Source organism: Prinia subflava (genome assembly GCF_021018805.1).
Source record: "Prinia subflava isolate CZ2003 ecotype Zambia chromosome W unlocalized genomic scaffold, Cam_Psub_1.2 scaffold_41_NEW, whole genome shotgun sequence".
Lineage (NCBI taxonomy): Eukaryota > Metazoa > Chordata > Aves > Passeriformes > Cisticolidae > Prinia > Prinia subflava.
The window spans coordinates 865,090-887,709 of record NW_026960614.1 but is presented as its reverse complement, the minus strand read 5'-3'; the positions used below and the strand labels follow the sequence as shown (position 1 = coordinate 887,709).

Sequence of the window (22,620 nt, the reverse complement as noted above, 5' to 3'; positions counted from 1 at the left end):
AAGGCTCAGTTGTCTAAGCTAATTCTAGAAACCAAGATGTCACAGGTTAAGTGTCTCCCTCTAGCCCTATTAAACATAAGAATGATACCCCACTCCTAGAGTGGACTATCGCCTTTTGAAATGCTGTACCGAATGCCCTATGAGCACGGGATGCCTGTTGGTCACCCCAGATTAGAAGATGGTCAAATTCAGCCGTATCTAATAGCCATAAATAAGAACTTGCAAGGACTTAAGAAAAAGGAGATAATAATGCAGAGCACCCCCTTGGGATTCGCCAGCCATAAGATACAACCGGGAGACGAAGTATTGATAAAAACCTACAAGGAGGTTTCCCTGACCCCACATTGGGACGGTCCCTTTCTTGTCCTTTTAACCACAGACACGGCAGTTCGAACGGCTGAGAAAAGCTAGACACACGTGTCACAGGTTAAGAAGATGAAAAGACGAGAAGAAGAACCCAAGTGGAAAGTAGCTTCTCCTCCAGGAGATCTGAAGATCAAACTCTGCAAGACACGATAAATGACTGAAGAAAATATAAGGTGTCTTAAGCCTGAATGTCCTTGTTTTCCATGCATTCATTTTAAGTGTGTCTATTGCCAAGAGATCTGGGTTGTACATTGTCAGGGAAGGTATAGATTGAAAGGCTTATGTACGAAGTGTTTTGAAGCAGAGGTGGAACTGACTAATCTCATCTTAGCGCTTGCCACAAATTTGGGCTTACTGGAATTGGATTGATACGAGTAGTTTCTCGTATTCCAAAAGGAGGTAAGGGGACAATTAGACGCAAGGGCGCAGGTCCTGGCGATCGAGTGCCGGATAACTAACAGAGTACCTTGTAACGCAGGTCTGGTAAAATTATCCAGGTGGGGCGCCTTTAAGAGGAGGTTCGGGGCTCGATCCAATTATGGGACCCCGGAAGAGTACCCCTGTTGCTGAGAAAATGGATTCCCTCGCCCTCAGTTGCAACCCAGTGGGCACAGGCGTAGGCAGAGGAGTACACCCATGAGGAATCCTAGTGATCCTGAGCCTAGCCGTGTGCCAGCTGGTTGGCCTGCTCCTGGATGATCGGATAACCATGGAGGGGCCGAATCCCGATGTCTTGGTTTGAGGGGAAGTGAGTTTTTCAAGAGGCTGTGGTCGAACCAATCAGTGGTCAGGTTTGAATGTTGGCACCTTTAGTGGCCACTGAGGGGTTGGACACGCCTCCGAGGACACAAGGGGTTAAAAGCGAGGCCTCCCAGAGGGACTTCCTCTTTTCTGGCTCCGCTTTCAAGAGAGGAGCATCTTTTCCCTCCTCCCCTACCCAGGCTGGGTGGGGGAGGGGGGCCATGTGGCCCGGCTGAGGTAGGCCCGGGGCCCCAGCAGGGGGGAGAGAGAACGGGACTGGAGCTGGGCCAGCCCCATCCAGGATGGAGGGGTGGAGAATTTTGGAGGTACCCTCCGTCCCGTCCCCCCCGTCGTCCCCCCCCCCATCCCCCAAGGAGAGAGACTGCTGCTTCAGAGTTTCGAACATTGGCAGCAGCCAGCAGCAAAGAAAGAGCGGGGGGAGAGGAGAGGAGAAGTTCCCGGCTGTGTAAAGAGGTGCCGAGTCCGGGACCCTGCCGGGAGCCAGGAACTGTTAACCCTTTCTTGGCAGAAGGAAACTTTTTCCCAGACATTGATTCTCATGGCTAGTGGTTTCAGAAGAGAAAGAGAAACAGCCTGGGACCAAGATAATTAAGGAAGATGAAAATAAGCCCAGATGGGAAGAGAGATGAAGAGGAGTGGCTTTTTGAGCTGGACTTTTCTTGCATAATGTTAGCCATAGACTGAACTTGAGTCTCTTTTGAACATAAACTGCATTTGGGTGGATGCAGCTGCCTCTTCTTTTGCTACAGTGACTGGCACTTTAAGAGTGGAGCGAACAGAGAAGAGAGGGGGAGGTGTGGTGGCGCCCTCTGCCCTCAGGGAAGGTCTGCTCTTGGAACCCTCGGCCCCGGGGGAAAGATGGGGAGAGCCCGGCATGCAAGCATCCTTAAAAGAGCCCTATATGCAGCTTTGACCCATGGACAGTAATGAGAGCACTGGACATGGAAAAGAGAGTGTCACCCTGGCAGACTTCTCCGGGCGGTGCCACGGGGGACATGTAAACCCATAAGGGGTGGACCTGTGTTTTCTGGGGAGCAATCTGTGGTGCGAGAGAGACTCCTCTCTCCCTTGCTGAATTGAAGATTAGTTTTTTTGAGTGGTGATTTTTTGATTTAAAACCCAAGGGTTTGGTCTATGGAGGGTAACGTGTAGGGGGTGGAAATTGGGGGAGGAGAAGAAATGTTCTGGGAAGTTTTCATTTCTGTTTTTGTGTGTGTGTTTAGAGTTTTCCTTTCTATTTCTGTTCTTTTGTAATGTAATAAAGTTTTGTTCTCTGTTTTCAAGTTTTAGGCCTGCTCTGCTCTGTTCTTGACCGCATCTCACAGTAGCTCATTAGGAAAAACATACACTCATGGGTGCACTGGCATTTGGCCAGTGCTAACCCATGACACCTGATAATACGTGCGGACCGTGCCTTGAGATTGCGACCCCTTATAATTGCCAAAAGGACGGCACCAAAGGGTACTGTACCTATAACGGCACTCAGTTTGAAATTTGCATTTCGAGAGGGAAAATAATGTTATGATGCAAGAACGGCGCCCAAGGACAAACAGTCAGTTTTGCCATTTAAGCTAGAGGGAAACATAAGGCATAGGCGAGATGTTGAAAAGGAGCGCACTATCCCTGTTTGCGATAAATCCAAACAACCCTCAGGCAGGGAGGACAGAATTTCATGAATATGGAAAAAGAGTGGAAAAAGGACAAAGAAGTATGAAGAAATGCCCTGTCCGGCTAAAACTGTATGTAAACTGACTCTGCTGGGACTGAAATTGTGAACAGGAGAGCTCCGGTGCGATAGAGTCCGAAGCTAGGTTCACCCAGTGCCGATCCCTGGCTCTACACTGACTTTGTTTGTGGCTTTTTAGTTTGTGCAAATTTTGTTTCCAAATTTTATTTTTGTAAATTATTAATAAAATTCATATATTCATTTTCATTTTTTAATTCATTTTTCTTATATGGATTGGCTATGTATTTATAACAATGGTTTTAGCCGGACAGGGCATTTCTTCATACTTCTTTGTCCTTTTTCCACTCTTTTTCCATATTCATGAAATTCTGTCCTCACTGCCTGAGGGTTGATTGGATTTCCGAGAAGAGATGAATACTTTATTCGATTTTGGGGAATCTTGTATTGGGATGCACACCCCAGATGATGAAGTCTAGATCCATATCGAGCGATAATTGTCAGTCGCTGCAGAGTCCATCTCCGGAGTGAGCTTATCTCTTCTCGTGGCCACCCTCCTTTCTGTTGTAAATCATGGTCCTTGTCCAAGTTTCGAGCAAGTGCGCTTTTCAATTCTTAATCCTTTTACTTTATTTCCAAGGTTGGGTGACTTCTACCATATTCCTCCTAAAATGTGGCTGAACTTATACCATCGATACATCATATTACATGAACATGGATGCTTATACATTTATATTGCATGAACACAAATGACATCATATATTACACTAAAGACTGTCTGAAACTCTCACTATAAACAGATGAAGGGATGGAGCACCTCTCTTTTGAGCAAAGACTGAGACAATTGGGATTGTTCAACCTGGAGAAGAGAAGCTTCAGGGTGACCTAATTCTGGCCTTCTGGTACCTGAAGGAAATTTACAAGAAAGCTGGAGAGAGATTATTTTCAAGAGCCTGGATTGACAGGACAAGGGGGAATGGCTTCAAATCAAAAGCTGGTGGGTTTAGAACAGATATTAGGAGGAAGTTCTCCCCTGTGAGGGTGGGGAGGCCCTGGCACAGGGCTCCCAAAGAAACTGTGGCTGCTCCATCCCTAGAAGTGTCCAAGGTCGGGTTGGACGGGGCTTGGAGAAACCTGGGCTAGTGGAAGATGTCCCTGCCCATGGCAGGGGGATGGATCAAAATGGTTTATAAGGTCCTTTCCAATCCAAACTGTGAAAAACGTGAGATGATTAATTCATGTTCTTATGGTAAATTGGAAAATTATAAAGCTGTATAAATTTATATCAGGTAAAAGTCTATGTTTTAGGAGGTTTCTCCATTCAGAAGGGAACAAAAGACTTTGCAGCTTTCTCAAGTATTGGGAGGGGACCTGTTGAGATGAGCCGGTATCAGCAACTCACACCTCGGGAGCCACCTTCACAGATCATCAAGCAATATCACCCATATCTCGAACATTCATCAACTATAAGGATCCATAGAAACTGAACATTAACACATGGACTTGGGAGGGGAGCTCTTTTCAATCCGATCGGAGATGGATTTGGGTTTGAATAGCTAACCAAGAAACAAAGGGAAATATTGCCAGAGGCAGAATAAAGAGTATAAAAACCAAGCCTCGAACATGGCAAATTCGTGTACCCAGCTAGAGGCACAGACAGCCAGGGTCTATGTCTATGGGTCACCCTTGGCTCTCTTTTTCCCGGGAGAAACTCTGTCAAGTAAGTGTCGCTGTTTGGGGGGGGGGGGGTTTATTGCTTAAAATTCTGTAATTTGATTCCAAATTTTGTGATTTGAATTTTTAATAAACGAAATTATGGAATTTGGTAATAAATTGTCCTGGCATTTATAACAAAACCATTCCATGGTTAATGCCCTGTTAAGGCAAACCAGATTCCCCCACTTCTTCCCAAGAGTTAGGAGCCTCAGCACCGTCCACCAGCCAGTGTGGCACTGACCTTCCAACCTGTTTCATCACAACCTCCTCTAGATATAAGCTAGGGCCACAAGTTGATATTAAAGTATTTTGAAAACGTTTGGTTTTATTCTTTATTCCTGGAGCTGTCTGGGCGTGCACAGAACCATCCACTGGTATTTCTGCAAGCGATAACAGCTCGGTATGAACTCAGAGGCGGTATTTTCGCTATTTAGCGATCAGCGCTGTGTCCCTTGGCGAGAGAGCTCTGGAGAACAAACACACTCCAGACACCTCAAACCTACCAGAGCTGTGCCCGAGCGGCCGCAGCCGAAGCGCTGCGCCTGCGCCCTGCGGCCGGACCCGCCTTCGCTGGGGCCGGGCGGGAAGAGCAGCCCGGGGCTGGCGGGGGCTGCGAGGATCAGCGGGAACTGCGGGCACGGGTCGCCCCCGGAGCCCTGGGATGCGGCTTCGCTGCTGCGGCAGCCCCCCCGCCCGCGGGCTCGGCAGGGCCGGGGCAGCGGCGGCCTGAGGCCGCGGATGGGCGGAGCGGGAGGAGCCGGAGCCGCCGCGATGGCTCAGGAGAAGATGGAGCTGGACCTGGAGCTGCCGCCGGGGTGCGCCGCGGCCCCGGGCGACGGCGGCGGCCTGAGGCGGTCGAACAGCGCCCCGCTCATTCACGGGCTCAGGTGAGGGGCCCGGGGAGCTCCCGGCCCGGCCGTGCGGGGACTCCGGGGATGCTCCGCGGCGCCACGGGGAAAAGTGGGCTCCTGAGCGCTGTCCCGGGCTAGGAGGGATTTAGGGAACATTAACATGTGGAGGTGTGTGAGGAAGCCCAGGAAGACGGGCTTTGGTTTAACGCTTTGTTTTCACCAAGGTCTGCTGTGTTGCAGAGAAACACCGTCCGCAACGTCAGAGTTGTGGCTGTTCTTATACATCGAATAACAATCGCGATGATTTCTGCAATGGATCAAGTCTGAACAAAATAAATCACTGCTCTGTGTATGAGTCCAACAGTAAATGCTTTCGGAACAATCAGGCAAATTTGGTCAGGAAGGTAATTTCACGGAACCTTGACGTAAGGTTTATATTTAGTGTAAAACAGTGTGTCAGGTGGCCAGGAATTTTCCTGGATACTAATTTCTGTAGTATGCATTACTGGGAGAAATACAATGTGTTATGTAAACAGTTGTGCTTGGATGTTGCCACCAGCCTGTGGCAGGTCTGTTTGCAGGAGGGTTGGGTGTTTGCCAGGTCTGGCTCTCTGACAGGACAGAAAGTGGCAGTGGCAGGCAATGGGCAGGTGAAAGCTTTCAGACAGGTAGGTTTTCTTGCACAGTTTTGTTTGGGTAAGTTTATAACCCAGAGGGCTGTTTCTTGTCTCCTCTGGGCTGTTGAGAAGTTGGGAGATTCCCCATCTGCTACATGGTGTGGCTTCCGTCCAACTGTTAGGTGGTCCACGTGCTGCTGTTAGTGGTATGTCTGCATTTTGGGAGAGCATATTGACAATAAGCTTCATAAACTGTAGTATATTACATGATAAGTACTTCCTGGTGGATTGATTTTTTCCCTTTATTTTTCTGTAAGGAACTGGATATCAAGCGATGAACAAATCTCTCATACCTTTTTTACCAAAATGGTTAACAGTGTCTTACAGTTCAGATGAAATACTACTTCTTGCCTATTCCATCGTGATTTAATATTAAGTGAATGTAATTTTGATTCTTTTACATAATCACAATGAAACAGCTCCCATTTTATATTTTGATGCAGTATGGAAGGGTTGTGTATGGCAGCTCTCCCCTGGGAGGTTTCTGAGCAGGTAAACTAATTGTGTAACTGAGACAAGACATTTTTATAATGTCAGCCTTTTGTAAATTGGAATTTTTTAGACCCTTGACTCTTAAAAAAAACCCCAAACAAATTATTTAGTTCATGGTTTGGGCAGATAGAAGGGTAAGCCTGAGCTCTTGCCTTGGCACTGTGCATACACTATGAGTTAGGTGTTCATACAAATAAAACTGAAATGCCATTGAACTAATCTGAGGTGGTTGCAGTGGTTTGCCTGTTAGTTTGGAAGTTTCCACCAGAATACTGTTTTTGCAAGATTGCAGCTCGGCAAGAAACTTCGGTTTTTCCCAGAATGGCTTTGTTGGGTAAACTGAAAGAGAAGCTCTTGCTCTTACACAGCTTGCTTTTTCTCCTCTGCCTCCTGTTTTGACTTCTTCATTTTTTAGTAAGGAACTTGGAAAATGAGTTGCTGTAGATCCAGAGAACAGTTATAAGTGGAATATTTTAGATCACAAAAGTTACCTTTCATAGAACTTTTAACTCTTGTTTTTGTGCAAAAAAAGGTTTTGATTTTTAATGTACTGTGAAAAGTAAGTCTGAGATCTGACCAGTTCTGGTGTTTTTGAAAGGGAGATTAAAGATAGGGTTATTTGTAGGTCTTTTTTCTCTCCCTCTCTGTTAGTTAGCACTGAGTATTGAACTCAGGCTATGGTAATGTGGGACAGGATTGTTCCAACCTGTTTTCTTGACTCAGACCCTGGATTTCAGGATGTGCTGTTGGGCTTGTATTTGCATGCCAACCAGTACACTTAGACTGAAAAGAATTGTGGCTGTTGGCCTCAGCCAAAACTCATCTCTAAACATCATGTCATGGATCCCTTCAATTTCTCCTCTTCCACCTCTGTCAATTGGCAGCTGTTTGATCTCTCCTGGGCATGAGTGGAATGAAACTTCTTGGATAATTGTAAATGATGTCTGATCCTATGTACTTGACATTTTGGAGAAGGAGAGTCTATGCATTTTTCTTGGCAGAAAGTACAGTGCTTATGCCAGTTGCGGTTGGCTTTTATTTCACAGTATAAGCTTTATTTGTTTTTCATTTACAGCTACATAAAAGCCGTCTAAAACTTATGTGTCTAATTGGTGTGTTTTAAACTAGAGGATTCCGACAATGGTGTGTCATAGAAGTGCAGTAGGATTATCAGTCCTTACAGCAAGGTAGTGCTGCTGGTCAGGTTAGTTTTAAAGAAATTGTATTTGTGGGGAGCTTTTGTTCATCCCAAGTTAGCAGCAGAAACAAAAAGATATAATGTGAATTCTTGTAATTTGAATCTAATTACAGTCTTACATTTGGATTTGTTCACCTGTGCAGTTTCTCACTGATTTTTGGGCATGAGGATTATAGGGCTGTAGCTCAAAATTTTTTTTCTAGCGACCATAAAATTTAGTTTATTTCTGCAGTCGCATTCATTAAGTGCTGATCATTGGCTGTTGAAACACTGGTGATGACATGACCAGTAAAACTTGCTTTAGGAATCAATAGAACTAAAATTGCCTTGAGAAAGAAGTTAATTTTGTGTCAAATAAATAATCTTATACCATTTCAATGGATACACTGCTGTGGAGCCTTAAAAACTGGGTTTACTGTAAGTTTAATTTAACCTTTCCTGGAAAAATGTTCCAAAGATATTAAATGTTTGTTGGGATAAAATTTATCAAGATGCTGCATTTTTAAATTCTGTTTTATCTGTGGGGTCAAAGCTGGTTTTAGTTACTGCTTACAAGCTATTAATACATTTGTTCTGTTGAATGGCAGTTGAAGCAATATACAAGCAGCAGCCATTCCAAACATAATAAATCCCCACAATCTAAACAATTCTTCAGTTATTCTGAAGACACAAAATAATTAATTTAAATCATTAATTGAAGTAGCTGGGAATTGGAGGATGAACAAGTTGATTTTCACTCTCTGCCAACAAGCTAAAAGAGTTCTTACCTACCTGTCTCTGGAGTGCTTTGTCTCAGCAGGAGAGCTGTCACAGCATTTGAAACTGAGCTGGTATGAAGAGGTGCTTTTTGCTAGGAAGGAAATGGCTTTTGCATTTGACTCGTGTTTCTTTTCGCAGCGATAACTCCCAGGTGTTCCAGGGCAGCGTCCTGCGCACCCGCAGGAACAGCACCACGGTCATGAATCAGCACAGCCTGGTAAGAAAACTCCTATACCAACCCCAACAGGTGCCAAGCACAAGTGTGCAAACAGGAATAAACAAAATTTGATTGCAGTCTGTGAAACTAATACCATATTTCTTTCAGAAACAAGGCTCTAGACTGTGACATTAATATGCTGTAGCTATAATGAAATGTTATTCATCGATCATTTGGCTTGGAGAATGCTTGTATTTCATTGTGATCATAACTTTGCATGTAAAATAGATGTTCCAAGGTAGAGTAGGAAAGGTAGCTTGCTAAGAAAACTAATTATATAACTGTACTGTTAACAGTAATCAATGTCTTAAATGATTTCTGATGCTTAAGAAAAAAAGTACAGACAAATACTTCAGCAAAGGTTGCATCTGTAACAGAACCAGAATAGCTATATATAAGAAAGATTGGTGGAAAAGCCTTTCTCCTGCTGGGATGAAAAAATTGAAAGAAAGTGTTATGGTCAAGGTTTCTTAATCAAGTCTTCATATTTTTAGGGCAGCAGCTTAGTGTAAATCTGTTTGTGCTTGTGGTCAGGCAAGAGGAGAATAAAACAAAGGTGAAAGCTCAGTTTATTGTGTTTACTCCTGAAGATCCTCAATTGTTGGGCTAAAAAGATGCTAATTCAGGGTGCCTTGCTCAGAACTTGCTGGGAAGCAGGAGCTAATTCACTGATGGGCTGCTCTTCTGCCTGCCCCTCATAAATGTTGCAGTCTCCTGGACTTAACCAGTGTTTCCATCTTTGTGAGATGATGTACCTATCCCTTCCCCTCACACTAATGTTATTAAAAAGTGTCCTTCTTCACTCCCAGCTGACCAGGTGCTGACAAAATACATGAAATTTTACTTACACTAAAAATCAGGTTCCCCATTTCTCAGGGTTATTGTTTCCCTGAGATTCTCCTTGGGGTTGGTGTTCCCCAAGGTACTAAGGCTCCCCCAAGGTTGCTGTTCCCTGGGAGTTTCCTCTGGGTTGCTGTTCCCAGAGGTAATAAGGTTTTCAGTCTTCTCTTTGCCCTAAGTGTTTCACACCAGAGGTAGAGACGACAAGCTGAGTCCGCCAGTGCACATTTCCAAGGTTGTTTATTCTTCATTATCTCAGTCCTTTTTCAGCTCTGCTAGGCCTCCCTGGCGGGGTACCTTATCTTAGTTCTTTCTCAGCTCTGCAAGGCATCTCCAGCAGAGCAGGACACGCGGCAGACCGGGGCGGATCAGAGAGTCCCGCACCTTATGTACAGTACCCCTGACCCAACCACCGTCCACAACGTACTTTTTATTTACAAAATTGTACCAATACCTACTACCTATGCTAACATGTCAGTTCTACTCTAAGCCAATCTCTAAAACCCAACTCAGCACAAGATGGGGGACGAGAGCAAGAACAAGGAGGACAGGGGCCACTCCCCAATTCCTCCATCTTGCCTCTTCAGCCCCATCTACTAAGAATCCTAATTTCTATATTTATATTCTATAATAAACCATCCACTACTTATTTTAAATTCTTAGGATTTGTGATTCTTCCTGCATGTGAGTGTTCACTCCCATGGACAGGAATCAGAGTCAGTGTCCTCCTGGGATCTGTGTGGGTCTAACTGACCCCCCTGTCTTGATCCCAGACCCCCCTGTCTGGTCTCCAAACCCTCCAGGGTGGCCAGAGGGATGTTCTAGACTCCAACACCCATTGACTGCTAGATCAGTGCCTTGTCTGCTTTGAAATTCTCCTTTGAGTTATGAACTGGGTTATGGTTCTGTTGAATATGGCTGGGAGGATGGAATTGGAAAAGATCTTAGAGATTTTCATCCTTCTGTGGTCTTAAACCAGGATCATCCACAGATAAATGATTTTGTGATAGAATTAAACTTTCAGCATCAAGGACCCTAAGCAACCTTCCCTGGTATTCTTCCTATAGCAAAGAAGTACATTTAGTTTTATGATGTTAGAGATATTCTAAGGAGCTAGATCGCATCTACTTTTGTAAATTAAATTTTACATAAGAAGGTGATAAAGTGTATTTCAAAACCCACTTCTTTGTGTTTAAGAAAACTAATCCAAGTTTTACTGCAGTGTAAACTAAGAGGATTATAAGATTCAGTAAGCAACTGAAACTTCTTTATTACAAATATTACAAGTACAGCTTACATTTTATGTTTTGTTAAACTTTGTGGAAAAAAAGTTGATTAGTGTTTGTCTAATCTGTGTAGTGTTTGCTGTCAGAGGAACGACGAGAGTTGCTAAAATCTCTGGTAACTGGAGGTCATACACCATCAACTCCATCTTCACTGCTGTCCCAGTTGCTCAGCTGAATTCCACAATCTATTTTTGGAGTAGCTTCTCCAAGTCTCAGACTTCAGCTGGTTTATAATGATCACTGCAAGGGCAGTGGTGCCATTTGGGCTACGGCTTGATCTGCAGTTTTCTGACACTACATGTAATTGCCAAGGAAGGGTTAACCAGGCTCACTATCTGCAGTTTTTTTCTTCCAGGAGATACCAATGAGTAAATGTTTGGGTGTTTTTTTGCTTTTTTTTGCATGGCTGGGGTTTTTGTTTTGTTGCTTAAGCAGAGCAATTGAGTCTCTGGTTAGATGTTTAGGTGCTATTTCAGCAGAAGTTGATATTAATTTTTTTCTAATTTTATTTTTTTTAAGCCGGGTAGTTACTCTGCTGGGTTCAGTGTGGCCCCACAAGTGGCTGTGCTGGCAGGAGGCAGAGGGCACTGCAGGGCAGGGCAGAGGCACTAGGGCAGTCCCTGCTCACCAGGGCAGTGGCTCCTGCCAACCTGGCACTGATGAAACTTTACCTGCACTGGAACACAGTATCTGACACTGGAGTAGGGGGGAAGGTGTTTCTCTTCCCTGTCATAGTCTAATAATTCATAATGTTTTTATTAAGCCTTTTGCTCTCTTAAAACATTGAGGATTTGAGTAGCATAATTTTAATAAATGGGTTCAGTTTAGCAAGTATCCCTTGAAACTGACAGAGGTTTCTTTTCACAAGAATTAAATCAAAGGATGCAAACAGAGAAAAAGTGAGTTTTACACACTGACAAAGCAAGGATGATGACTTGTTGGAAACAAGATGTAGGATCCTCAGAGCTGTGTTAGTGCATCAGACCCTGCAGAGGAACACTTAATTGTCTTTTTGGTTTTTTTGTTGTTTTATACTGCAAACCGTTGTTTTTGTACATATTCTATTAATCATGAACCTAAAAGTATGTGGATCACAGTCATAAAATTAGAATATGAGTGGAACAAATGCATTTCTACTGTGGAATGACAGACTGAATAGGCAGGAATGCACTATTGTCCAATGTGGAATTGCATTTTATGGAAATGGTATGCTCTGGCTCACCCCTGGAAAGTGTATGGTTTATCCCAAGTCTGTACCCTCCCTGCAGTATCGTCTATCTGTAACACTATTGGCTGAAGAATCTTACTGTGCCCGCTTTGAACCTCTCTGTTAAGGATGCAAACGGACAAGGCTCGCCCTCTTTGCCCTGGAGGTCTCCGGAGGCTCGGTTGCTCTCCCCTTCCCCCTCTCCCCTTCCCTCTCTCCCCTTCCCTTCCCCCTCTCCCTCAGTGACCATGCTGCCTTCCCGGAGTAAGACTCCAAATAAACCCTCATCTCATCAGCACCTCACCAGCCGTCTAGTCTCATTGCCTGCCTGCATGCGAACACTCACGAACCTAGGACCCAGGGGGCTCCCGGGGAACCTTCCCCGGGGACCCCCCCTAAAATCTAAATTACAACAAATGGTGCCCAATGTGTGGCAAGAGCACCAATGACCCTGAGACAAAGATGGACCACGGCAACACCAGCACAGCACAGAACCCTACAGAACACCACTTCAGTGCCGTCTCTGGCAGAGCGGCTGTCCCAGGCCGTCGTGGCCCGGGGCGGCCCCTCCCCCACCGCGCAGAGACCCTGCAAGCCACCACCGCCAGCCAGCGCAGCGCAGGCCCGGGACCCAGCCTCTTGGGACCCCAGCCCACCGCAGCACGGCATGGGCTGTGCAGTCCAGGCAGCGGTGCGGCCCCTGCAGCGCAGTAGCGCGGCACGGGCAGCACAGCTCCGGTGCAGAGAGGCTCCAGTGCGAGCCCCGGCGCGGCGAGACTGCCGCCTCAGCACAGGCCCGAAAGCCGGCCCGGCGCGGCGCCAACGAGGCAAAGCCCCGGCATGAGCCGCAGCATGGCCCTGGCCATGCCACTGCACACGCGCGGGCCCTGGCACCCAGAGAAACCACGCGGAGCACACCCGCCCAGCAGTAGCGGCGAGAAGAGCCCTGCAGAACAAGCACACCGTGGAGCCCGAGCAGCCAACGCCCTGGACAGCAGCGAAAAGAACTCAGCGAGACAGCCATCAGAGAAGGAAAAAGTAGTCTTCAACTGTGCCCAAGCCCCGCATCTCCCAAAACTTGGTTTTGTAAATTCTGTAACCTCCTTCCTTACCCTTACTCCCTCCTCCCCTCGCTGCTCCTTCTCCCTAACCCCCCTTCCCTTAACAAACCCCCGAGAGTTAACCCTGTCCTGCTAAGCCTGGCACAGCATGTCCGCCACCAAGTGCGCTGTGGCCGCATGGCCACCATGCCCATGTGCCTCTCCCTCCAGCTCCTAGTTTCACCTTCCGCTTTCCAAGTCCCACAAAGTAAAAGCTAAGAAACCAAAACCCAAAGCTAAGGTAAATTTGTAATACCAGTTTTACAGCCTTGTATAATTGTTAACTCTACTTTATGATCTCCTTTCCGTGTTATTCTGCCCCTGTCCCTTGCTGTTCTGGCCAAACAGCAGGGTGATCCAAACCCCCTACTTCTCCAACCCTAAAACCCAGAACCTGTTGTTTCTCCATTTCCTTCCCATCCCCATGAAGTAGTTTTACAATTATGCCTTTCTAGTTTTTGTGTGTGTTCATATTGCAGATTTCCCGTTTTCAGTTTTAGAAAGCAGAGGCCTTTTCAGGTCACAAGGGTAAATCCATGGGAAGCAGTTTTTGAATTGTTTTCTTGAATAGTGCGATTCAGTGTTAGACTACTGAATCAGTAATGCTCTTGGGTTTATGCTGTCCTCAGTAGGTTCTGAGGGTGACTGATAACCTAAAATAGTGTCTGAGAAAGTATTTGACGGTTTTTGTGGTTTTTTTTCTTTTAGTTTTTCTTTTAGTGACCTAAAACTGGGGGTCTTCTGTTAGGTCTCCAACACTTCTGGTGCAAGTATGGACGAAAAAAAATTCCCAATGGGTACATATGGACGAATGTAAACAATTGCATGCAGAGTGTCGCTCCTTTAGTTGAACCAGTTGGAAAGTGAAAGGAATAATTTGGCTCAGATCCATGGGTGAGAATCTGAGGCCTTGTGTGGAGCCTGGGGAACTCCAAGTGTTTTCCTGTCCCTGGAAGGGAGCAGAAGTCAGCGCCATAGCCTAGAACTGGGGGCTGTGGTGGTCTGAAAAGCCAGTTGGAAAAGGCTAGACACTATTAGGCCAGTCGCACTGAAAAGGCTATAACAAATTTGTTAATTTGTTTAAATCTTGCAATATAAACCCACATAACCCGTTTATTGCAATTATCTCAAGTCAGATAAACTCTTCACAGTATAACATAATCCTTACTGCAATTGTACTTGTTCTTATGCTGCAAAACTGTGTAATTACTGTTTCATTTTTAAATTGTTAATTGTCATATGTCATATTTCTCTTCTCACATTTTAACGAAAAAGGGTGAATTTGTGGAATTGCTTTTTATGGAAATGGTATGCTCTGGCTCACCCCTGGAAAGTGTATGGTTTATCCCAAGTCTGTACCCTCCCTGCAGTATCGTGTATCTGTAACTCTATTGGCTAAAGAATCTTACCGCGCCCACTTTGAACCTCTGTGTTAAGGGTGCAAACGGACAAGGCTCACTCTCTTTTTTGCCCTGGCGGTCTCCGGAGACTGCTCTCTCCCCTTCCCTCTCTCCCCTTCCCTCTCTCCCCTTCCCTCTCTCCCCTTCCCTTCCCCCTCTCCCTCAGTGACCATGCTGCCTTCCCGGAGTAAGACTCCAAATAAACCCTCATCTCATCAGCACCTCATCAGCTGTCTAGAGTCTCATTGCCTGCCTGCATGCGAACACCCATGAACCTAGGACCCAGGGGGCTCCCAGGGAACCTTCCCCGGGGACCCTCCCTAAAATCTAAATTACGACAGTCCAAATCCTTTTCTCTGTGAGAATCAAGGTCATCTCAAGGTCTGCACTGGCTGGTGCAGCTTGGAGGAATTTTTATTAGGTGCACAGGATTTTTGGTAATCCAGTATAATAGTAAAGCTGATCTACTTTAAAAGTAGCAAATCAAGATATTATAGCTGTTAGACTTTAGTATTACATATTGCGATGACTAAATTCTGGCACAAACGTTAGTCATGGTCTGTGTGAGCCTGATAGGCTGAATTCTTTTGTGAGAAGCAGGGTGTGATGTCTTCATGTTTGTTTTTTTAGGAAGAGGGTTCTGGATGTATGAAGCATTAATAGTCTATATTAACTTACCCTGTTAGGCAGCAAAATCCTTGTATTCTCTGTGACACTGATTAGAAGATGGTGCACTAACAGTTATAACTGAATGTTTGTTAGTTCTCCAGCTTCAGCATGATGAAGTGCTCTAGTAATGTTTTGTGAAGCAGATGAAGCCTTATAATGAATGAACTATAAAAACACCTATAATAATGCAAGCCTTACTTGCTGAACACATCCATTTCAAAAAGACACCTTATTTTTTGGAAGGATTGTCATCTTACAAAGAAGTTAAACCTCTATTCAAGGCTTCAGTTTAGAATTTTTGATCCCTGAATGGCTATGACATAAATCAACTGAGGGTTGACAATGTGAGGAATGGGAAATATATGAAAGAAAATTATATTTTGAGAAAATAATCACTTTAAATTACTCGGTTTTGGGTGTGCAGTTTTAGATTACAGCATTCCAGTGAGATCTTGATGCAAAACTGTCAAAATTAACAGAAGACCATTTTTAGTCATGTCTTCTCTGATTTCACCCAAATTGGTGAAGCTCTTGAGAAACCATAAAGAAAGTGTTGTGAAAAACAAGGTTCACTTGCTAAAATTTAGAAGTTTAATAAAAAAGTACAAATAGACAATCAGGAGACAATAAGAACAAAAGTATTCTTTTACAGGCACCTGGGTACCTTCACATGGGATTCACCATGTGGGTACACTGCTTAACAAAAGAGTCATCTCTTAAAAACACTAGTGTGTTGAATATTCATACATTACATACATGATTCAAACATTCCTTTCAAATCTTAGGTGTTCCTGTTTAATCTCAAACCCCCCCCCCGCCTTTCTCCCTTCCATCTATAAATCTGGCCTTCTCATGGCTCCATACTGTCGCAAGGCTTTTGATAACAGATGTTATAAATCTTTTCTCAGAGCCTCTTTTAGAGTTGTTGCTGCCATCCCTTATCCAGCTAGGATACTGTGAAAAAAATTCCTTGGTTATTTTCTCCATTTCTCAAGCTAATTAGAAAAGCATCTTTGCGTAACATAGCTTCTATTTTACTATTATGCTATAACCTAAAAACTACATTTACCATATTACTGAAAGAAGCTATATGAATACAGCATAACTTCCCAACATAACACATGGGATATTCATTTTAATATCTGTGAAAAGCCAATCACATAATATGCATTTATAACAGTGTTTAACTCTTTGTTAGCCTTCTAACAGCTGATTTTTTCACCTGTCAAAGTACTCATTTATAGGCAGACGATCCAGGAACCTTTTTGTACAATGCATTGTTTTGGCTTTGTATTTTTAAAGGATCTATTGAGGAGCTTTCTGGATCACTTAAATGAAAATAAATATTCTGAATCACATAAAGGAAAATATTTATGCCAACATATATACTAGGGATGACAGTGTGCTAGTAAAAAGCAGCTCCGTTCTCTGGGGAAAGCTCAGTTCTAGTTGCCTGGAAATTGAATGGAAGCCAGGTTGATACCAATTAGCATCTGTGAGCTTACAAAGCAGTATAACATGGAGATACATATTAACATGTTCTTGCAAGTAAGTAATGTAAGTTATATATACACAGAGAATGTTATAAGTGACATTTTTTTAAAAAAAAATTAGGTTATTTTTAGTTTGGGGCAACACTACTAATGTTATAGATACATATTATAGTATTGGCTTTTCACAAATATTAAAATGAATGTTATATGTATAATGTTATATTTATAATGTTAAAATAACTCTGCTGTAAGGATAAAGATTTTATGTCTTTGCTTAGTCATGGTATATAGTTATGCTTGCAATTGAACTGTCTGTTTGGTTGGGATAACATCCAATGAACATGTGAAGAGGACCCTGCTATTGATATGCCAAATTATCAGCACCTGCCCTCTGAAGAAAGTGTGGACCACAGCCGAAAATGGAAGTGATAATAAAACCACAACCAAGAAACACGCATGCTCTAAAAAGGCAGATGCAAGGAGTGGCCATGCTAAACTGTTCTTAGAAAAAAAATGAATATGCATAATAATTCATGCATATGCAGCAGGCTGATGTAATAAAAAAAAGTATTTAAAGAATCTCTCCAAGATAAGAGAGTGTGCTCTTGGCTGAATGCCAAGACACCCAGTCAGCCAAGGTACCAAGTCGACCGTATTAACCTTTTGCTTTCTGTCTCCTAATTGTCTTATTTTTTTATTAAACCTATTTCTTAAAATTTACCAAAAAAGTGAACCTCGTTCTTCACACTAACATATCTGTGGCACCTTTTCCTCCCTTCTGCTGTATTTTCAATTTTATGTGACTTTGTTTTGCAGTTTGTGCCATCATCTCCTATCCGTATTCCTAGCAGCCGTCTTCATCAAATCAAACAAGTAAGCACAGATTCTTCTAAATGAGTTTTTTATAGGTGTCTGGGTTTTTTTGCAGTCGATGTTTCAAACTGCCTGCCCAGTTCCACGTTTCATGAAGCAAAATGCATCTTACAACAAGGAGAAGATTTGAGGAGAAAGAGGATTCTTAAAATTGACATTTTAGAAAGGAAACCTTTAATGTAAACCTTTAGGGTAAAGTTTCACCAAGTTTTTGACAGCAGTGCCAGCATAAATATTCGGGGCCAATAACCAAGTGTTCCTTGACTTGTGTTGGCACAAGACTCTTGTGCAGCCAGAAAATGAGGAGGATAAGGAAGCACTCTGGCTAAAAAATAGTCTGTACTCTTCTGGCTGGGCTATTTTTCATCTGTATAATTTTCTTATCCAGATCCCTGTTCTTGTGCTGTCACAGCATGAATGGAGGAGGAAGGGCAGCAGAGCAAACACTTGGGAAAGGTGTGGGGAATATGTGAGGAGGCTCAAATAGCTCTGCTCCCAGCCACCACAGGCTGAAGACTCCAGCTTTAAAATCAACAAACTCAAACTCGTGTGTGTCCTTCATTTTATATCTCCACTTTTTGACAGTAGAATGGTTATAAAATTGGCTTGAAGATGCTTAATTTTTTAATTTTTTTTTAGCTGGCTAGTTTTCAATGGATTTGCTTGATTTTTACAGGGTCAAAATTTAAGAAAACAATTTAATGCTTCAGACAGCATTTTTAGGGTATGGTGCTTGAGTGGTGGAAGGCACTTCTGCTTCCTACCTCAGTTATTTGAGGTAGTTGCACAGTAATCCTGAAGAAAATAACAGCTTGCTTTCATTATGTAAATAATTTACTGGCTTAAATAGACTCTGAAGCACTCAGGTCAGCTGTACAGCTCTTTTTATCAATATAAAAAAGCTTAGGATTAATATGTAAATATCATAGAATCAGAAATTAGTTTGGGTTGAAAGGCACCTTTAAAGGTCTTCTGGTCCAACCCCCCTGCAGTGAGCAGGGATATATAATGAGAAATATGCTGAGAGCAAAGGAATGGACTGTTGTGGCTCTGCTCTATTACCTGAAGTAAAATTTGATAATTCAGTCTTCTGGAAAATGCTTCTGCAGTCATGTTTATGTCATCCATTAATTAAAGCAAACTGTGTAATTTCCTAATTTCTGTTTGAGCATTAGATTCACTAGTTGGAATTAATTCCATGTCCTGTATACTCACTGAGAACCTGTGTGATTCACTTCTGATCTCTTTCAAATCTGAGCAAATGATCACACAGGTGAAGTTGTTAGACTCTTCCTACTTATAATGAGGATTTTGAAGATATTTGGTTGAACTTTTATTCCTGAATTAGGGAACCTACTCATTCACTGAACAAACTGGGTAGCATTCAGGTAATTTTAAAGAATGATGTCTGCCTAAGAGGAGATTGAGTCATATTTGTACTTGGTGTTAATGTTTAATTTTATATATTTGATCAATTTTAATACTATTTTATGGAGGTGTTTTTTAGGAAAAAACCTCACTGACTCCCGAATTCATTGTGTGCAGTGCAGTGTATTGCAAATGAGATGCTGACAAGTGTCTAGTTATTCACTAATCCATAGAGTAAGGTAAGAATCCAGCCAAGTTTTTGAGGTTTATCTGTACTAGTGTCCCCTTGGTAAAATATTACTCAAGACTGCATAAAGACACTCTGGCATGTGCAGAATTTCTGGTTCATACTATCATTATTCAGTTTTGTAGCTACCTCTTGGTTAGTAATGAAAATAAAGCTGCTTTGGAAACAACCAGCTCACATAAGCACTTCTTACATGATGGTCTCTCCTGCTACATCTCTTTCTCATCCTCTTCTCCTCACTCCTTTCCATGGATGAGAACTTGAAGTTATTGTTGCTTAACCGAGTTGAATTAAATTTTCCATATACCAAAGTGAAGTGAAACCACAGCTTTTCTGAGTTGCTGGAACAAAGTGGGGTGGATTTCTTTTGACCTTACTTTTTCATGTGCTGATTTTTTAGGAAGAAGGAATGAATTTGCTGAACAGAGAAACGGTTCATGAAAGGTGAGCACTAAGGCAAAGCATAACAGTCTCTGCAGCTGTCTGTGGGCCCGTGACAATACATTTCTTTTCTTCTTTATAGAGAAGTGCAAGTAGCAATGCAGATGAGCCACTCATGGGAGGAGAGCTTGAGCCTGGTAATGCATTCATGCTTTTATTTGTGTTTCTATCATCAGTATCAGGATACTAGCAACTCTCTCATGTCAACATTTCCTTTGATAGTTTGACCTACAGTTAAGTTGTTAGTATAGCACTGCTTTTGATCAGCAAATTTTCACACTAACAAGGCATAGAATTAGCAACTGTTCGAGGTACATGTGGGTTCCTTGGGCTGCTGTGTCAAAAGGAAATTGCATGGATGTCTGCCTATTCAAATTTTATTACATGTTCTGATACTCTCCATGTAATGTTTAAGGCTTTTTTTTTTTTTTTTTTGTTAAGCATAAAGTCATAAATGGCTGCCTAAAAATCGTTGATATGATGGAGAATAGCTTTGGGATTTCACACCAATCAGTCCTTTTCTTGTTAAGGTACCTGCTCATAAGATTAATTATGTGTACTGTTTACAGAGTGACAATGATTTTGAAAAATCACTATCACCAAAGCAAGTAGATTTTGTTCCAGTTTCTCCAGCTCCTTCACCTACACGAGGAATAGGGAAGGTGAGCAAAATGTGGTAATAATGGTTTTATCTTAAGTAGAGCTAAATAAATGCAACCAAATTAGTAGCAAAAGATTAAGCCACCTGCTCCTTTCTACCTCAGCTGCAAACAAGAAACTAGAGAGTAAATAAAACCCTCTAAAACCCCAAATGAGAAAATACCAGCTGCTCATCTTGTGGATGTGAATTTCTGTGGAGTGTTCAGCTGTTATGCTGTGGTTAATAAAAACCAAATAAGTCTGTTTAACCAGAGTACAGTGAAATAAATCTGCATGAAAATGGAATCTGTCCAATTTTAATTTTTTTTTTCTCAGTAGCAAAAAGTGATGTCTCAGTATACCCAGTGACCGGTTGCTGAATTTGATACTGGGTTTTTTATTTCTCTGCAGTTAAGCATTGTTACTACATGGGAGTGATACAGTATTTATAATAACACGAACTCTTTTCCTCTCAGCAATGTTTCTCACCATCTTTGCAAAGTCTGGTGAGCAGCAGTGGGTTGCCTCCAAGTCCCAGCCCAAGTCCAACAAGGAGATTTTCAAGGTAAGTCACCAGATCATATCAATGATAGAAAATTGATGTAGCTTGTTCATAGTAGGCATTTGAAATACCAGAATTTGTTGCATCCATAATTGATTTCTGAGCACAAACGCAACTTCATATACTCATGTAGACTTTTGATTTTACAGTGTTGTAAAACATTTGTCAAAATCCTCATGTTATAACATTGGGAAATGGGCTGCATTGTGGCATCTGTCTTCCCAATTGTCTTGGTTTGGAAAGACAGGTATCTGTCAGGGAAAACTGGAGTTTCCCTTGGAATGGAGAATGTAAAAACCCCCTCCCTCCAAATTATTACAATTTTGTAATTAGGAGCTTTCAGGCAAAAATATGGGAATAGGAATAACAGTTGTTTACTAGGAATATATATTAAAAATTACAAATGCAGTAGTACAAAAAACAAGCAAACAAAAGTCCTAGAAAACCCTGACAGAAATATGACCTGACACCCTTTTGTCAGGGTTGGAAGCAGTCCAAATAAGTCCTCCTGGAGTAAAAGATGTTGTTCTGTGAAGTAGAGATGATTCTGTAGAGAAAAGAAAAGGGTCCAGTGCTGGCGAGATGGGTCCGGTCTTCCCTCCAAGGATTCAGTGGAAAACCAGCTGCATTAGTGTTTGGGATTGCAGGTTTTATGCTGGTGGAAAGGCTTTGGCTCCTCCCACTGAGTGGAGCATCTCACAATGGGATGAAGTAATGTTGTCAGTCATGTGAGAGGCCTTGAATGGCCCATTCACAGGTGATGTCCCTCAGAGGAGGATGGGTGCAGGAGTAGGATGGATGGAGCAGGAGAGAAGAACAATATCCCCCAATGGGTTTCAACAGATGAAAATAGAATACACTTTTTTGGTTACATTTTTCAACCCAAGACACCAGTGTAGTCTCTATATTGCTCTCATTCACATCTTTAGTAATTGAGTTCTGAGGGAAAGAAAACACAAACAGGTTTAGAGTTTGTTACTCCTTTGAGTGATGTGGGCATAGAATGAAATTTTACTAGGCCCTCACAGTTCAGCCTGTCAACTGAGATGTAGTCAGTGCCTTGATGAGAGCTTTTAGACTGCCCCAATTGTGAAATAATGTAATAAAATATTTCCTGCTCAATTCTATGCTTCCTGGCCTATCTTCAGGGGGAAAAAAAAAGGACTTGTTTGGGATAAGCTGTTTTAATGCCTGTTTTCTTAGTGATTTCCACCCAGTAGTTTGTTTTCTGAATATCTTTTGATTCTTTTTTCAACCTTTCTCTTTTAATGGTGATCTCAGTGCACCTTTTCTCTTCTTTTAGCAGAAGCCAGAGCCCAATTAACTGCATTCGACCGAGTGTTCTTGGATCAATCAAAAGAAAAGGTACAGTATCTAAGTTTGGCAAATACAACAGGCCAACTTATTAGTTATATAATAATTCATATAGCTTTCTTTATAATTCTGTCCAGTTGGCTGATACTTCAAAACGCAACTAGAAATCGAACATATTGCACATAATGAAACAGACAAATAATTAAACTAGATTTTACTATTCCATAAAGCTTTTAATTCCATAAAGCTAATAATTGTTTTGTTCTAATTCCTCCCCACTGCTGTTGATGCCTTAAGAAGCTGAAACAGAGGCTAGGCAGAGTTAAAGGAATAAAGTGAGTATTTATTTAAGTGCCTTCAAGGCCACACCCTGGCAACACCAGAGCCACAGTAGTGACTTTGCCCAGATGGCTCCAAGATGGAAGCAAAAGGAGGGCCTCATCACGAGGTCTCCTACTT

At 42.7% G+C, this 22,620-nt stretch overlaps 2 protein-coding genes across 6 annotated transcripts in view; both read left to right on the top strand.

Annotated features, from left to right (window-relative positions):
- The window catches only part of LOC134565216 (integrator complex subunit 6-like), a 417,942-nt gene that overhangs the window by 248,431 nt on the left and 146,891 nt on the right, over positions 1 to 22,620 (top strand). The gene's annotated exons all lie outside the window — the stretch shown is intronic.
- Positions 5,071 to 22,620, top strand: part of LOC134565223 (P2R1A-PPP2R2A-interacting phosphatase regulator 1-like) — a 30,709-nt gene continuing 13,159 nt past the window's right edge. For 2 of the 5 annotated variants that reach the window (XR_010083823.1, XM_063424717.1), the window contains exons 1-8: positions 5,072 to 5,415; positions 8,644 to 8,722; positions 17,534 to 17,590; positions 19,606 to 19,649; positions 19,729 to 19,783; positions 20,216 to 20,308; positions 20,762 to 20,850; positions 22,151 to 22,212. Coding sequence is in view for 3 of the 5 variants with exons in the window: in XM_063424717.1 (XP_063280787.1) it covers positions 5,267 to 5,415; positions 8,644 to 8,722; positions 17,534 to 17,590; positions 19,606 to 19,649; positions 19,729 to 19,783; positions 20,216 to 20,308; positions 20,762 to 20,850; positions 22,151 to 22,212 (628 nt within the window). In the remaining 2 variants the exon portion in view is untranslated. Of the gene's footprint in view, positions 5,416 to 8,643; positions 8,723 to 17,533; positions 17,591 to 19,605; positions 19,650 to 19,728; positions 19,784 to 20,215; positions 20,309 to 20,761; positions 20,851 to 22,150; positions 22,213 to 22,620 lie in introns of all 5 variants that reach the window. The other 3 variants (XM_063424718.1, XR_010083822.1, XM_063424719.1) reach the window with 3 other exon arrangements.